This window comes from Hypanus sabinus, chromosome 30 (assembly GCF_030144855.1).
Source record: "Hypanus sabinus isolate sHypSab1 chromosome 30, sHypSab1.hap1, whole genome shotgun sequence".
NCBI classification, from domain to species: Eukaryota; Metazoa; Chordata; class Chondrichthyes; order Myliobatiformes; family Dasyatidae; genus Hypanus; species Hypanus sabinus.
The window spans coordinates 17,445,435-17,462,569 of record NC_082735.1 but is presented as its reverse complement, the minus strand read 5'-3'; the positions used below and the strand labels follow the sequence as shown (position 1 = coordinate 17,462,569).

Below are 17,135 nucleotides of genomic sequence, written 5' to 3'. Positions count from 1 at the left end.
ACCTGGAGGAAACCTACGCAGTCACAGGGAGGACATAGAAACTCCACACAGAAGGCAGCAAGAACGGAACCCTCCCGATCACTGGCGTCATGAAGTGCAGCCCTAACAGTTAAGTAACTATGCTACCCACTAAGTTAGAATAGAACTAGCCATGATATTTTACAAAACGAGACTCTAAAATACTTAATTTAATAATTTAAATAATGAAAATAAAGATTTCTGTGCTGTACCGTTCTATGGTCTGCTGAGGGATGTTGGGGCCTCAAATATTAACTATGTTTAGCGTCTCCAGCACTTTGATTTAACTGCGCTAGGGGGCGGTGCGCCTGGACGTCATTCCTGGGCTCGGCTGCTGCAATGTGCCCTCCCGTGCTGCCGGCGGCGCTCGGGGCGGCAGTCCGCCCGCCGGGTTCCGGGCGTCGCGCTGGCGGCCCCTGCTGCCCGGAGGTCCGCCGAGCCTCCGAGCTCCTGCGGCCTGGAGAAGCGTTCGGTTCGGCTCGGCTCAGCTTGGGGCGCCTCCCGCTCCTCATCTCCAGTATGGCGATGCACAACAAGGCGCAGGCACCGCAGATCCCGGACACCCGGCGGGAGCTGGCCGAGCTGGTGAAGAGGAAGCAGGAACTGGCGGTGAGCGCGGTGCGGAACGAAAACAAAACCCTCTCCGTTGAGAAGCAGGGAGCCGGCGCGAAGCTTCGAGAAAGAGGCGGGACCTTGCGCCGTGGCGGTAGCCGGTTTGGAGGAGGGAAGGCGGGTACAGGCCAGGCCAGGCCAGGCGGCGGGAGCCGGGCCCGAGAGGCAGAGCTGCCAGTACGGGAGCCCGCGGCGGGTCATCGGCGAAGCGGGGCTCCGGTTCGAGGGGAGCTGCGGGCTGCGTTGAAGGGCCGGGAGATAGGAAGTTCGCAGCCTTGACTGCCGCCCTCCCTCCATCCAGTATCCGCCCCCTTGCCCCGGTTGCTTTGCCGCCTCTCGCCGGCGCTGCTCCCACCACTGATCGCTGCCCAGCGGCGGGCCCTGCAGACATGGACCGGCTGAGTGCATCCAGCAGTAGTAGTCACTGCACCTTATTGTCCAGAATGACCACCCAACGGTCACTACACCTTAATGCCCACCAAATAGTCTCTGCATTGCATGCCCACAGTGTCCACTCAATGGTCACTCCACCTAAATATCCACAATGTCCACCCAACCATCACTACTCCTTAATGTCCACGCTCGAAGGGCCAAATGGCCTACTCCTGCACCTATTTTCTATGTTTCTATGTAAATAGTCTCTGCATTGCATGCCCACAGTGTCCACTCAACGGTCACTCCACCTAAATATCCACAACGTCCACCCAACCATCACTACTCCTTAATGTCCATCAAATAGTCACTGCATTTCATGTCCACAACGTTCACACAATGGTCACTGCACCTTAATATCCACAATGTTCACCCAACAGGCACCATACCTTAATATCCACCAAATGGTCTCTGCATTTCATGTCCACAATGTTCACTCAATGGTCACTTCGCCTTAATGTCAACAACATCTGCCCAATGGTCACTGCACTTTAATGTCCACAACGTCCACCCAAAGGTCACGACAATTTAATGTTTACAATGTCCATCCAATAGTTATTACACCCTGATGACCACAGTGTTCACCCAATGGACACTGTACCTCAATGTCCACTGAACAGTCCCTGCGTGTTAATGTTCACGCCGTCCACCCAACTGCACTGTACCTACAGGCTAACAGCATTCAACCAATGGCCGCTATGACTTTGGAACAGTAATACGCATCCACCAGGCACTGCATCTCTAGTCTAGTAACATTGGTCCAATGGCCACTGGGTCTGTGGGCTAACAGCATGCAATTGCACTTAGCCTGGTAGTGTTTGTAGGTTTTCTTGTACAGAATGAGATTAATACAAGACCCTATGCTTTGAATTGGATTTCAAGTGAATCAGGATGGAAAATTAATTATCAGTAATGCTTTGCAGCTCTTCACAACCACCAGCTTAAATTATTGAAACTGTGTTCTGAATTTTCATTCCTAATTATCGTAACTGTGAATCATCTAAATGCATATCTTTCTGCTTATTTTGCGCCTCAGCCTGAATGAAAGTATTTCTCATGTTTCCTTAAAACAGGAGGTTGCTTGGTTTATCAAATCTCTGCTAGCTCTTGGATCAATTCTATTCCCCGTTTATTTCCTTGAAACCTATTCTTTCGTACGTAGGTATTTACACCTTTCTGATTCTCCCAGCTGCGTTTACATTTACGGTAGCTTAATAACCTAACAGCTCTGGGGTGTAAGGGCAAAACTGGAACACCTGATCTGAGGTGGGGAAGTTTGCAATTCGATATAAGGCAGTCTTCATCCACACAGCCTCAGAATAGGAGGGTATTCCATTAGAACAGAAATGAAATGGAATTTCTTTGGCCAGATTGTTGTGAATCTGTGGAATTCATTGATGCCAAGTCATTGGGTATAATTAAATTGGAGGTTGATAGTTTCTTGGTTTGTAAGGGCATCAAAGATTATAGGAGGAAGGCAGGGGAATAAGGTTGAGGGGGATATTAAATCAAATGGCAGAGCAGACTTGATGGGCCAAATGGCCTAATTCTGCTCATCTGTTTTATGGTCATAAAGTAATTGAAAGACAAAGCTATACAATTGTAAGCAAAGGTTTGTGAACCCTTTGCAGTTACCTAGTTTTCTGCATTAATTACTCTTAAAATGTGGTTTGATCTTCATCTAAGGCACAATAATGGACCAACACTATTTGCCTAAACTAATAATACTTCTCATCAATACTGAGTACGCCATTTAAACAATCACAGACTAGGTTCACAAATGTATGTGAATCTCTGGGGTAATGCCTTCTACAAAAGCTATTTGGAGTCTTGGTGTTCCAATCAATGAGATGAGATTGGGGGTATGGATTATAGAAGTGCCCTGCCCTATAAAAAAGAAATACAATGTCAAGTTACTGACAGAGCCTGTTCTTCTCAAGAAAGTTCTGGTTATGTGCACCATGTTGCAATCAAAGCAACTTACAGAGGACCCTAGAAGAAGAATTGTAGAGATGCATGAAGCTGGAAAAGGCTACAAGAGCATTTCTAAAGACCTGAGTGTTCATCAGTTCACAGTGAGAGAAATTGTCTCCAAACGGATGAAATTCAGTACTGTTGCTACTCTTCCTGTGAGTGAGCATCCTGCAAAGTCACACCACGCAATGCTGAAGGAGGTGAGAAAGAACCCAAGGGTAACAGCAAAAGACCTGCAGAAACCTCTAGAACTTGCTAAAGTCTCTGTTCATGTGTCCACTACAAGAAAAACACTGAACAAGAATGGTGTTCATGGAAGGACATCATAGAGGAAACCACTGCTCTCTAAAAAGAAGAATTGCTGCACGTCTCAAGTTTGCAAAAGGCCACCTAGATGTTCTCCGATACTTCTGGGACAATGTTCTGTAGACAGAGGAGATGAAAATTGAACTTGTTGGCAGAAATGCACACTTATGTCTGGAGGAAAAAGGGCGCTGCACACCAGCACCAAAACCTCATCCCAACTGTGAAGCACGGAGAAAGGAGCATCATGGTTTGGGCTTGCTTTGTTGCCTCAGGGCCTGGACAGTTTGCAATCATTGAGGGAACAATGAATTCAAATTTGTATCAAGACATTTTACAGGAGAATGTCTGTGTAGTGGTTTGTCACCTGAAGTTTTATAGAAGTTGGATGATGCAACAAGGCAATGATCCAAAACAAGAGTAAATCAACAACAGAAGAAAAAGAAAGAAGAAAATTCATATTTTGGAATGGCCAAGACAGAGTCCAGACCTTAACACCATTGAGATGCTGTGGCATGACCTGAAGAGGACTGTTCGTGCAAGATCTCCCAGAAATATTGATGAACTGAAACAATTTTGAATGGAGGAATGGTCTAAAATTTCTCCTTGCTGTTGTGCAAATGGGATCAGTAACTACAGGAAATGTTTTGAGGTTACTGGTGCTTCAGGAGGTTCTACCAGTTATTAAATACAAGGGTTCACATACTTTTCAGCCTAGGCTGTGAATGATTAAACAAGGTGTTTAATAAAGACATGAAAAGGTACGATTGTTTGTGTGTTAATAGTTTAGACACATTGTGTTTGTCTAATATTGTGACTTAGATGAAGATCAGACCATGTTTTATGAATAATTAATGAAGAAAGCCAGCTAATTGTAGGCTCCTAAAGCAACACACACAAAATGCTGGAGGAATTCAGTAGGCCAGACAGCATCTACAGAAAAGAGTAAACGGTCAACATCTCGGGCTGAGACCCTTCATCAGGACAGGTGTTTGTTATAGGTTGTGGTTAGGTAACCAAGTATTGATAGACCTGTGGGACCAGTATAATTTCCAGTATGTAATTGTACATGTTTCTGTTCAGAGTCACCATCTCAGTCACACCTTGGCATCCACATCTGATTAAGCCAACAGTTGGATGTGTGAAACTTCAAAAGTGGCTACTGATTATTTTGTGTAATTCAGTATGGTCAGCACTGAAAACTACATACAAATTGCTGAAGGAACTCAGCAGGCCAGGCAGCATCTAGGAAAAGAATGCAGTTGACATCTTGGGTTGAAACATTGATTGTACTCATTTCCTAAATGCTGCCTGGCCTGCTGAGTTCCTCCAGCATTTGGTGTGTGGTGCTCAGATCTCAGGCATCTGCAGATTTTCTATTGTTTCTAAATGGTCAGTACTGAAGTCTGTTTTTAACTTACAGCAGCCGTTTTTCCTTATTGTAGAGTCCTCAGCATTGCCATAACCGCCTGACATAAAAGACAGAGGAACAAGGATAAGTTGTTCAGTCACTGTAAAATAAATGACCTTACATTGAACTCCTGAGCAACTGGAATTCTGTTTCCTTTTATGCCCATGCTTACAAAATTTTTATACCTACTTTTGGCAGAATCAATAAAAAGCAATCTGTTATTTAACTGGTAAGTTTTTACAGATCTCTGATTTGCAGAGGGATCCAGGTGTCCTAGTACTCAGAAGGCAAGTATGCAGCTATTTCAGATAAGGGGAAAAGGTAATTAATGTTATTGTTTACCTGTAAGGGAATTGAATACAAAAATACAAAAGTCAGAAAGTTATGTTTCAGTCAGAGTGTTAGTGAGACTATATTTAGAATACTATGTATAGCATAGATTTCTGATCTAGGGAAGGATAGAAATACATTGTAAGTAGTTTAGAGTTTTACCAGGTTGAGAGTGAATCGGGTGGGTTGATTTGTGAGAAAATGTTGAATGAAGTGGTTTTGTAAAGAAGAGTCAGAGATAACTGATTAAAGTGAACTCCTGAGATGTTTTGAAAGGGTGAGGAGGATGTTTCTTCTCAAGTGAGAAGCTAAGACCAGAGGTGATACTAAAAAAAAATGAAGGTAGAGATGAAGTGAATCTTTTCCTTGAGTGGGTCTTGATACTCTAGCTTGTTCCAGGCAGAGGATAGATTCTTCCCAAGGACGTAATAGGTTCTGCTGGACAAATGGGAATGCGGAGTAGAGCTTGCAGAATGATCAGCCATGATCTTAGGGCATAGGAAACCTAAAGAGTGTCCTGATCCTAATTCATAGGTTTGCATCTCTTGAAATTTCTTTGTTGTTGTATCCATTGCCTTTTGGCAAAGACAGTTTTGCATTTTGGGAAGCTCGTGTATACAATTGGAATTCCTGATTTCGCCCTTAAATGGTTAATCTCCAGTTTGAAGCATTTTCAAGATTGCACCAGTTAAAATACTTTTTCTCTATGTCCAATTAAATCCCATGTTTTTAAGCAATTGGAACAGGTTAGTCCAGTTTATTTGGGAATATCCAATCTGTCCTTATTTTTTCTGGTAAAGCAGTGATGTTTTGGTAAACCTGTGTTAATCAGCTGCATGACTAGTATAAAATTCCTGAATTGTGAAAATTCCTAAAGTGTTAAATAATATTCTCCATATCCAAATGCTGACCATTGATAATTAGAACCTAGATCTTACTGAGAAGTTTTATAGCTAAGATGTATACTTACCATGGGACTAATTTTCCTGTCAGAATTTTCAATAATTGATCTTTATACTCCTTTTCTGTATCCTTTATTGTAAAGTTGTGCATTAGTTATTTTTGTGAATAAGGTTTAATCAGAAGATGTAGAGAATATGAAGCATTTAATTTTCTATCCCACTTCTGAAATTTACCGATGCTCACTGCATTACATTGCAATACAAGAGAATTTTTGTTCTCCCACAGTTTTAACAGTTAATTTATTCTTTCTATAGGAGACTTTGGCAAACCTTGAGCGGCAGATCTATGCCTTTGAGGGAAGCTATTTGGAAGATACTCAAATGTATGGGAATATCATTCGAGGATGGGATCGTTATTTAACCAATCAGAAGTATGTTTACCAGGAAGAGCTTTTGGCAGATTTTTATTATTCTGAGATTTTCATATCTTCTGCAGTGATGGATTTTCTTGGCTTTTTTTAAAATTCAATCTGTTCCAGATGTATTATGTATTATAGCTACTGTGAATTTTCCAAATAAAAAGAGGTAAAGTTTATATTGTTTGGCCCCCAAAACAATCTTGTATCACGTCCATAGACCAGAAAGACTCAGTGTCCACTTTATTAGGTATCTCCTGTATCTAATAAAGTGGCCCCTGAAGGTATGTTTGTGGTCTTCTGCTGCTGTACCCCATGTACTTCAAGATTCAACATCTTGTGTGATCAGAGATATTCTACTACATACCACTGTTATAATGCCTGGTTATTCCAGTTACTATCGCTTTCCTGTCAGCTTCAACCAATCTAACCATTCTCCTTTGACCTCTCTCATTAATATGGCACTTTTGCACATAAACCTGGATGTTTTTTTTTTGTTTTTGCACTGTTTCTGTAAATTCTAGAGACTTGTGTGTGTGTAAAAAAAAAATCAATCCCAGGAGGTCAGCAGTTTCTGAGATATTGAAAATACCCTGTCTTGTACCAATGGTCATAGTCACTTGGATTACATTTCTTCCCTATTCAGATGTTTGTTCTGAAAAACAACAACTGAACCTTTTGACCATGTCTGCATGCTTTTATGCATTAAGTTGCTGCCACATAATTGGCTGATTAGATATTTACATTAATGAGCTGGTGTGCCTTATAAAGTGAGTGTATGTTTCATTACTAAGATTTGCTTATTCTGACTGCAGACTATTGAATCTCTTGAATAAGACTTTGCATAGTAACATAGAGGTATCTTGAGTTGCACCCATACAGGGTAGTACTTGGATAAGTAAACTTGACCTCAGGACTATTGGACCACAGTTTAGGGAATTGTACAGCTGGACTTGTGTTCTCAATCACCCTACTGTTGAATAGAACTAGGCTCTACTGCTATTCTCATAATAAAAAGTGTACTAATATTTGAATGCTTGAGTTGATAGATCATGGAACATTACGGCACAGTACAGGCCCTTCGGTGTTGTGCCAACCTTTTAACATGCTCTGAGAGAAATCTAACCATCTGCTCCTACATAAACCCTCCATTTTTCAATCATCCATGTGCCAATCTCAGTGTTTCTTAAATGATCTTTATGTACCCGCCTCTACAACCACCCCTGTCTACTCACCACTCTCTGTATAAACAATTTACCTCTGACATCCCTCCTATGTGTTCCTCCAATCACCTTAAAATTATGCCCCTTGTATAAGCCATTTCTACCCTGAGAGAAAATCCTTGGCTCTACTTTTTCTGTGCCCCTTATCATCTTGTAGACCTCTATCAGATCACCTCTCATCCTCCTTCACTCCAGCTCACTCAACCTATCCTCATAAGACATGTCCTCTAGCTCAGGCGGCATCCTGGTAAACCTCTGCACCCCCTCTAAAGCTTACACATCCTTCCTATTAATGAGGCAACAAGAACGGAACACGGTTTGGGAAGAATGACCATTGAAAGGTATAGGTGGATTCGAGGGCCTGAGGAATCATACCTGGACAAAATTCAGTGCGTTCAGCTGAGGAGTGCAGATTGATATAAGATGATTTCCTTTGAGGCTTGAAGTTCTCAGAACTATAACCTAATCTAGTATGAAATTGTATTGCAGTTATGTAGCAAGTTATTGACTAATGACAGTGCCTTGTGGGAAAGCCAGTTTTAACCATACCTACAGCATTCATTTGTGGATCAACAATCCCAATTATTCAAATAAGTGTCAAGATACATCTCATAGTTCAAAATTACAAAGATCAAAAGTAAAAAAGTGTACCAAAACCAAAGACATCTTTTTCTCCTTTACTTCATGTCTGAATGACTTCATCCTGTGCAGCATGTAAAGTGGATCACTTATTTTGGGAGCATAACCAATAGTTGTGTAAACCAGCTATTTAGGTGAAGGATTTCTAACTTGTTTTCGTTTTACTTTTCCCTTTCCCTGTATGCACTCTTTCTTAAATCTTATAATCAGGGCACCTGCATAAATGGTACAATGTACTTTAAGTTTTGAATGTCAGTTACCTTGGGTGCTTTACCTACGAAGGGCTGTTTTCTATTTCAGAAACACCAACAGTAAGAATGATCGAAGGAACAGGAAGTTTAAAGAAGCAGAACGTCTCTTTAGCAAGTCCTCTGTTACCTCAGTAGCAGTGCGTAAAACAGTTTTTTTTAAATACTAATTATAAGATGCTTAAAATTTGCAGATATATTTTTTATTGTCTATTTAGTGTTATTGTTCGATCCCTCTCATTGTAGGCAGTCAGTGCTTTGACTGGTGTCCAGGACCAACTGGTGGAAAAACGTAAGTCTAAAACCATGCTTAATCTATTGACAGAAATTGACCTGTAGCAGGCAATTTTTCTCAAATGTTTTGGGTAGTTGTTGGAAATGAGGCAGGGAAGGTTGGTTCAGTAGAAGAGTGATTATATTGACGTCATCAAGCTTTGAACAAGTCTTCTAAATTAATTGCAATTCTGACACCTTGTTTTATTAATTTCTGCTAACCTGGACATGTTTATGGTTTTATTTGCTTTTTAATTTTATCATGGCAGAGAAATAATGACCAATGGTGTCAACAGTGTAATATAACTTCTCATGGTTCACTATGTATGCTGTAAACATTTTGTCTGTGGTATTTGGTTGTACCATTAGAAACTGAAGTGCTGTGGCAACAATTTCTAATACTTAAAATTTGATGACATTTTCTAAGGTTGATCATTTGTGCTGATGTGCTTTGAAGAATGTAGTTATCAAAGGTAGAACTAGCAGATGTTTTTTTAAAATCTGTTACATTTTCTGTGTGAAATATGTTAGGTGAACCAGGCAGTGGGACAGAAAGTGACAATTCACCAGACTTCCAGAACCAGGAGAACGAACCCAGCCAGGAGGACACTGAGGAATTGGATGGGTCGCACCTGCAGGGCGTGAAACCTCAGAAAGCAGCCTCCTCTACCTCATCCAGCAGTCACCATGGGAGTCACAAGAAAAGGAAAAATAAAAACCGTCACAGGTAATTATTTGAAATTCATGAGATTCTCAGGTGCGTGGGCTAGAGTGGATGAATCTTGTGCAACTATTTCTGGGATTGTAGGGAACAAAATATGACGTGACATGGGATTTCCTTTGGTAATTTTTTTATAATAAATGAATAGCAGCTTATTGGAAATAATCAGTTTTATAAATTAAATTTAACAGTATTGGATGTAATGATTTTGTTTTAGTGCCTGTTTGTTGCAGGGACTCTTCTCACTGACCCACTAACTTTTTTGCCTTTGCATTAAATGGATTAGACAGAATTAATGCTCTTACTGTACCATGCAATAAGTTTTTGTTTTAAATTCTCTTTTTTTTTCTATGGGTTTATAAATATTGAATGGAAAACATTTTGGATATATTTATTTCTCCAGTAAATTTATCAAAATACCAGTAGTCTCTTGCCTTTTTGCTAAAAATTGTATATTCAAAAAAGGTTGAGACTCTGGTTTGGATAATTGATATGTTAACGTGTTGCTTTCTTTCCTCCTTTATGCTACCATCAAGCCCATCTGGCATGTTTGATTATGACTTTGAGTAAGTTTGCTTTCTGTCAGTATATGTGCTGTCTCTTTTCCAGTATTCCCCTTTACTGTGATGTGTAGACTGTAGACATTTATGGAAGTATCTTTGCCAGTAGCTTTAGGATTGAATACTCACTGATACATAATTGTATATAGATTACCAAACACTAAATTCGTCTTGTGTTCAGGATATATTCTGTGCATAAGGATTATATAATACTGAATGAACTTTGTATTAAATCCCTAATAAATGGTTATCAATCATTGAGATTTATGAGGAAGTGTAGAAACCTCTGCTGGTGAGCAGAATATGTGTCCAAGCTGTGTACTGTTTGCATTCCATAGTTGTTTCATCTCACCAGTAATGCATGTATTTCAGCATTGATCAGTGTGTTTTTCATAATTCTGCAGCTTTGAAAAATGCCATAAATACCCTTCAGTAAGTTAAGTAAGAACATCCTTATAGAAAAAGACAGATAAGCACCTTAATGTAAATCACAAAGCAAGCAGGACTGTGGATATTAATAATTTCCCACAAATCCTTAAGTTAGGTCTTTTTCATCTTTATTTGAACTTGAATGATACAGATTACAAATAAAATCCTTGGGTATAAAATGGTTTATTGAAGAATTTTGTTTCTAGTGTGTATCATTTTGATATTTAAGTTTGCATAGAAAGTATATAAATATTGGAATCTGTGTCTAGATATGTGAGCATGTATAAAGTTGTATTTTATCATTTTGCATTTCAAGTTGATACCAATTAGCATGATTTTCTGTGGCACTTTCAGTGTATTGGTTGGATGTCTTAATACTTTGCCCTGGAAAGGAGCACCTTAATAAATAGCCATTTCGAGATGAATTTAAATATTTAGTACCTCTACAAATTTTGCTATTTTAGACACTGTCAGCTACAGCTGCTATCATTGAGATCCAAATAACCGTTATGCATTCGCAAAATGATTGAATGAGTTTTATTGGTTTTCTGGTGTATATACAGTATGTCCACTACTCATCATTTGACAGTGAACCAAATTCGCCAAGTTGTAGTGTAAGATTCAAAATGAGATCAAATAGGAACATTTTAGTCTATGATTCCAACCTCCAGCAATGGCCAGATGACATTAAGTTTCCTTTCTTCTTCTCCTGTGTGCTACTTTTTCAACTCTTTGGCTTTAGTCCTGTCAGTTTCAGAAAATGTAAAGCATAACAACTTTTGGCCCTAACTATAAATTTGATTTATATAATTGACAGAATTTATCATATTCTCTTCTCTCAACATTGTGACCCAACTTTCGATTTCGAAAGGTGACAATGAAATAGCTTTAAACATTAAGTTTGTGCAAGATGCTGTTTTAGTTCCAGGGCTGGTAAGAGGCCAAGAAATAAACTGAAATAGAATAACCATTTAAAGAGAAACAAGTTATAAACTGAAATAAATGCTTTGATGTTCTGGTTGTTGCTGTTAATATCAGTGGATGGTAAGTGTTGTGATTTTTCAAGTAACAGTGTCAAATATTCTTATTTTACTTATAGGATTGATATCAAGCTGAATAAAAAGCCAAGAAGTGTAAGTACAACTTGTATTATTTTTCTTGCCACATGTTTTACAATGTTGTGGAGTATCTCTGTCATTTAAAATGAGGGAGTGAATTGATTTCAGATGGAAGTATCTGAAGGTGAAGCATGTTACCTAGTTTATAATCTAACAGTTGGAGATAACAATGCTTTCTCTGTAGCCCAGTAGTGAATAGCGGTGGATATTTAAGCACCTCAGAAGTGGACAGATTTCAAAGGTAGCGGAACACCCCAGCTTTGTTGCAGAAGACCAGGATGAAGAAGTACGTGAAACTGCCCTGGGCAAGGAGAACTGATCAATTCACCTCTGTTGTTCCTGAATTTCCGCTGTGTTTCACAGCTGGTCATCTGCCAAATTCAGTTCAGTCTGTGATACCGAAAAACAACTAGAAGCAGTGGATACCCCAGAACTAGTTACAGTTATAGCCACATTACAGCAGAACAATTATATTTATGATATGAAATGATGCCCAAGTATGTCCCATCCAGAAAGCCAGAAAATCAAATCCAGCTAATTATTGTCCCATTGGCAAAGGTATCAGCAACATTGTTGTCTGCCACCATTTTCTCACTAACAGATCTAACTAACGCTACCTGTTCTGCCAGCATGCGTTATTTCAGGCTATGATGCAGAGGAACTTAGTTCCAGAGGTAAAGTAAGATGTCCTTGGTATTTTGGCATAACTCAATTGAGTAACATGAAGGAATCCCAAGTAAAACTGAAGACATTTGAAACCTAGGGGAAAATCCCCTACTGTCTAGCATTGTATCTGGCACATAGGGCAATAGCTTAGTAGTTTTATTTAATATCAGAGAAATGTATGCAATATACATCCTGAAGTTCTTGTTCTTCACAGACATCCACGAAAACAGAAGAGTGCCCCAAAGAATGAATGATAGTAAAAATGTTAGAATCCCAAAGCCTCTCTCTCCTCCCCAACAATTGTTGTAGCAATTGAAATGGATCATTTCATTGTTAATGCTATCTTCTGTCAGAAAGAGACTATTCAGTCCATTTAAAGAGCAAACACGAGGAAATCTGCAGATGCTGGAAATTCAAACAACAACACACACAAAATGCTGGTAGAACACAGCAGGCCAGGCAGCATCTATAGGGAGAAGTGCTGTCGACGTTTCGGGCCGAGACCCTTCGTCAGGACTAACCGAAAGGAAAGATAGTATCTGTTAGTCAGTTAGTCCTGACGAAGGACCTCGTCCTGAAACGTCGACAGCGCTTCTCCCTATAGATGCTGCCTAGCCTGCTGTGTTCTACCAGTATTTTGTGTGTGTTGTTATTCAGTCCATGCTGTTTTTTAAAGTATTCTGTTAACTCCACCCATTTCTCTGCAATGTACTCAACACCCTATTGGCTCACTTGCCCTGACTCACTTGTACAAGGTCTGTTAGCTAGGTAGCCAGCAATCAGCAGGTCTTTGTAATGCAGGAGGAAACAGGAGCAGTCGGAGGTATTTCATGTGGTAACAGAGCAATGTGCAAACTCGCCCAGAGTCAGAAATCAGGATCAAGAAATAATCATAACATCTTGTGCCAGAGAATGAGCAGAATCAGCAAGGCAGAATCTGTCAAGCTCTTTAAAGACTTACCATCACCAAATCTTCCATTATCAATGTTCTGAGGATTGCCAATAACCAGAAGTTTAATTGGATGAGCTTATATAAAGACTGAGTCTGCAAGGGAAGTTCAGTGACTGGGTATTTTGCAGAGTATGGCTCCCACAAAGCACAAGCCAGGAGTATGATGGCATACTCTCCAATTTTTCTAAATGAGTGCAACAGGATGAAGAAACTGCTACCATCCAGAGCAAAGTAGCAGCATGATAGGCTGCCATTCCACCACCCAAAACAATTCCCTGACTCTACCAAAGCAAGCTTTCATTTTGCATATTGTATCTTGGACAGTATACCTCAAACCTATTGTCTGATTGATTCTAGAGTAAAGACATCAGCCATAAGGGAATGTCAAAGTTTGTGTGTTACCCTCCAAACTGGGAAATATGTTGCACTTTTGTCATTAGGTGCAAATACTGGAAACCCTAATCCAATCTCACTTGAGGACCATCAACAGCACATGGATAGCACTAATAAATATTAATTATGCATTTTAGGTTAATTTAGTGAACAAAAAATGCAGTGGCATGCAAAAGATTGGGCACCCCTGGTCAAAATTTCTATTACTGTGAATAGTTAAGCAAGTAAAAGATGACCTGATTTCCGAAAGGCATAAAGTTAAAGCTGACACATTTCTTTAAATTTTGGCAATATTACTTCTTTATTTCCATCTTTTACAGTTTCAAAATAACGCAAAAGGAAAAGGGCTCAAAGCTATGGCTTGTTCACAATCATCGTTAGGAAAGGCCAGGTTATGCACATTTCAAAGCCTTATAAATTGACTCCTCAAACCTTGTCTCAACATTCGGCAGCCTTGGGCTCCTCTAAGCAGCTGCCTAGCACTCTGAAAATTAAAATAATTGATGTCCACAAAGCACGAGAAGGCCATAAGAAGATAGCAAAGCGTTTTCAGGTAGCCATTTCCTCAGTTCGTAATGTAATTAAGAAATGGCAGTTAACAGGAACAGTGGAGGTCAAGTTGAGGTCTGGAAGTCCAAGACAACTTTCCGAGAGAACAGCAGGATTGCTAGAAAGGCATGTCAAACTCCCCGTTTGACTGCAAAAGACCTTCAGGAAGACTTAGCAGACTGGAGTGGTGGTGCACTGTTCAACTGTGCAGCGACACCTGCACAAATATGACCTTCATGGAAGTGTCATCAGAAGAAAACCTTTCCTGCATCCTCACCACAAAATTCAGCATCAGAAGTTTGTAAGGGAACATCTAGACAAGCTTGATGCATTTTGGAAACAAGTCCTATGGACTAATGAAGTTAAAATAGAACTTTTTGGCCACAATGAGCAAAGATAAGTTTGGAGAAAAAAGGGTGCAGAATTTCATGAAAAGAACACCTCTCCAACTGTTAAGCAGGGGGGTGGATCGATCATGCTTTGGGCTTGTGTTGCAGCCAGTGGCACAGGGAACATTTCACTGGTAGAGGGAAGAATGAATTAAATACCAGCAAACTCTGGAAGCAACATCATACCGTCTGTAAAAAAGCTGAAGATGTAAACAGGATAATGATCCTAAATACACCTCAAAATCCACAGTGGACTACCTCAAGAGACGCAAGCTGAAGGTTTTGCCTTCCCTCACAGTCCCCCGACCTCAAGATCATCAAAAATCTGTGTATAGACCTCAAAAGAGCAGTGCATACAAGACAGCCCAAGAATCTCACAGAACTAGAAGCCTTTTGCAAGGAAGAATGGGCAAAAATCCCCAAACAAGAATTGAAAGGCTCTTAGCTGGCTACAGAAAGCGTTTACAAGCTGCGATACTTGCCAAAGGGGGTGTTACTAAGTACTGACCATGCAGGGACAGTATGGTCAGTACTTAGCCTGAACAAGCTAATTAAGGTTAATTAAGGACCTTGGGAAAAGTCTGAGTGCTCAAATCTCTTGGGCTTGGGCCCAAACTTTTGCATGGTGCTCCTTTCCTTTTCTTCACTCTAAAATTGTACAAAACAAAAATAATAAACTAATCTTGCTTAAAATGATGAAAAGAATGTTTCATCTTAACTTTATGACTTTTGGAGATCAGTTCATCTTCTACTCACTTAACTATTCACAGTAACAGAAATTTTGAACAGAGGTGCCCAAACTTCTGCATGCCACTGTATATAATTTTCCACTGACAATGAAACATAAATTAAGTTGGAAAGAATTAATTTGGAACCAGTTTTTACATAATTAGATGTGCTGTTAAATTGGTCTTTCACTGATAAGTGCAAGTCACCATTTAACATGCAAAGTGAATATCCAAACTTCAGTAGAAGTTCAATGTAAAATTGTTCTTTCACTCTTAGGTCATTTTATCTGATCTGGATAATATGCTTAGTTGTGAAAATATGTTGGGTATTTTGATTCTTGATGTAATTTTTAAAACTTTATCATTTACATAGGATTACTAAAGGACCTTTGCCAGTTGCAGATGCCAAGATCAAAGTTTAAGGAACATGGACATAAAACATTAAAATCGAGTTGCTTCAGGCATTTGCCATGATTTTAACAGATCTCTACTATATGAAGGCAGCCTTGCCTCCTCCTGGTGTTCGAGGCCACACATTGCGTCTTTATCAGCTACATCTGATTTGTGTTCATTTGGACGTCACTGATTACAGCCCATTTGTTTGTTATTTGTACAAGTAAGGCATCCATTGGGTTTTATAACCAATTTAAATTGTCATGGGGTGAGGGGAAACTGGGGAATTAATTGGTCGATTTTATGTCTGTTGTGACTCAGTTTAAATATTTGATGTTACCTGTGACATTTATGTGAGATTGTATTCTACATAAAGTGTTGTGTTTCATTTGGTAAAATTCAAATTTTAAATCTCTTATTGGAAGTTCCTGTTTCACTTTGAGTACAAATGGTGGTTTATTTTGCTTTGTCCTGAAATTAATTTGAAATAATTTCTTCTGTGCTGGATTGTGCCTTGACAGATTTTGTATGCAGGCACATTGTTCTCATTTTGGGGTCAAAGCCTTGTGTAGCTGTGAGTGTGAGAAAAGCACAGAAGGCCATAATCTCCAGATATTTCTAAATGGACTCAATGGAGTTAGATTTAATAGCAACATGTGGTTTTATTTTTTTGAACCCATTATATTTTTTGTGCTTTGGATATTGTATGTATAAATATTACCTTTTTAATTTGTACAATTATGACATTTTTTGGACACATGGCTTTATTATTTTTTTTAAAGAAGGAAAATGGATTTGTGACCATTTTGTATTAAAGAACTTAAATATAATTTGTTGTTTATTCAGTTATTGAACGTTTTTCATCCTAAAATCTGATGGGAAATACTTGACCTAGTTGATAAGTATAAACTTACTATGTCAAAGGATAGCCAGCTGGTGGTATTGTGGCATCCGCATTGGACGTCAAGGTGAGCGGTTCCGGGTTTGAATTCGGCTGGCTCCTTGCACGCTTTCCATCTGTGTTGGGTTGAGCAGCAGCAATGTCATAGGCTGACATGAGCTTCAGCAGTGGGTGTAGTTTGCTTGAATAACTGGATATGTACAATAGTTCCCTGGCCACGAGTGAGATGACAGGTGTAATTCTATCTCTTGAATGCCTAATCTTAGCTGATTCTTTATTACAGACTGATGAGCATTGAAGTGCAGAAAATGTATTCTTTTGGGGATGGATTTTGGAGTCTTGTGGGGTCTTGTTGTTTAGCTCAATGTAAAAGATAACATTGCATTGTTTAGAAAATTAAGCATGCAATTTCTCCCAAAGTACTTGACACTTTATTCTAGAATAGTTCAACCTATTAGACTGAATAATTTTTCTCATTGCTGGTTTTGAGTTTTGCCATAAGTAGATTGTCCATCATGTTTGGCTCTGTGGTGGTAACTGCATTCTGAGATTTAA

At 39.6% G+C, this 17,135-nt stretch overlaps 1 protein-coding gene across 5 annotated transcripts; it reads left to right on the top strand.

Annotated features, from left to right (window-relative positions):
• Nucleotides 1–400: 400 nt before the first annotated feature.
• On the top strand, nucleotides 401–16,503 carry meaf6 (MYST/Esa1-associated factor 6). 5 transcript variants are annotated; one of them, XR_009508680.1, is made up of 8 exons: nucleotides 403–636; nucleotides 6,298–6,413; nucleotides 8,561–8,648; nucleotides 8,755–8,800; nucleotides 9,313–9,508; nucleotides 11,591–11,624; nucleotides 11,794–11,895; nucleotides 15,660–16,503. XR_009508680.1 is itself a non-coding variant. In XM_059954368.1 (7 exons), exons 1-7 carry the CDS (start codon nucleotides 538–540, stop codon nucleotides 15,666–15,668), a joined length of 588 nt encoding a protein of 195 aa, XP_059810351.1. In that variant the 5' UTR covers nucleotides 409–537; the 3' UTR covers nucleotides 15,669–16,503. The 5 variants fall into 5 exon arrangements, 3 of the variants coding, with proteins under 3 accessions (XP_059810352.1, XP_059810353.1, XP_059810351.1); XR_009508681.1 differs by having other exon boundaries at nucleotides 411–627; XM_059954368.1 differs by lacking the exon at nucleotides 11,794–11,895 and having other exon boundaries at nucleotides 409–636.
• Nucleotides 16,504–17,135: the final 632 nt, after the last annotated feature.

Bases quoted from the DNA above. Each gene is read 5' to 3' on its own strand.
- meaf6 (XM_059954368.1), top strand. From the start codon at position 538: ATGGCGATGCACAACAAGGCGCAGGCACCGCAGATCCCGGACACCCGG. The intron at 637-6,297 runs GTGCGGAACGAA...TTCTTTCTATAG, and splicing joins AGGAACTGGCGGTGAGCGCG to GAGACTTTGGCAAACCTTGA. The intron at 8,801-9,312 runs GTAAGTCTAAAA...GAAATATGTTAG, and splicing joins GGACCAACTGGTGGAAAAAC to GTGAACCAGGCAGTGGGACA.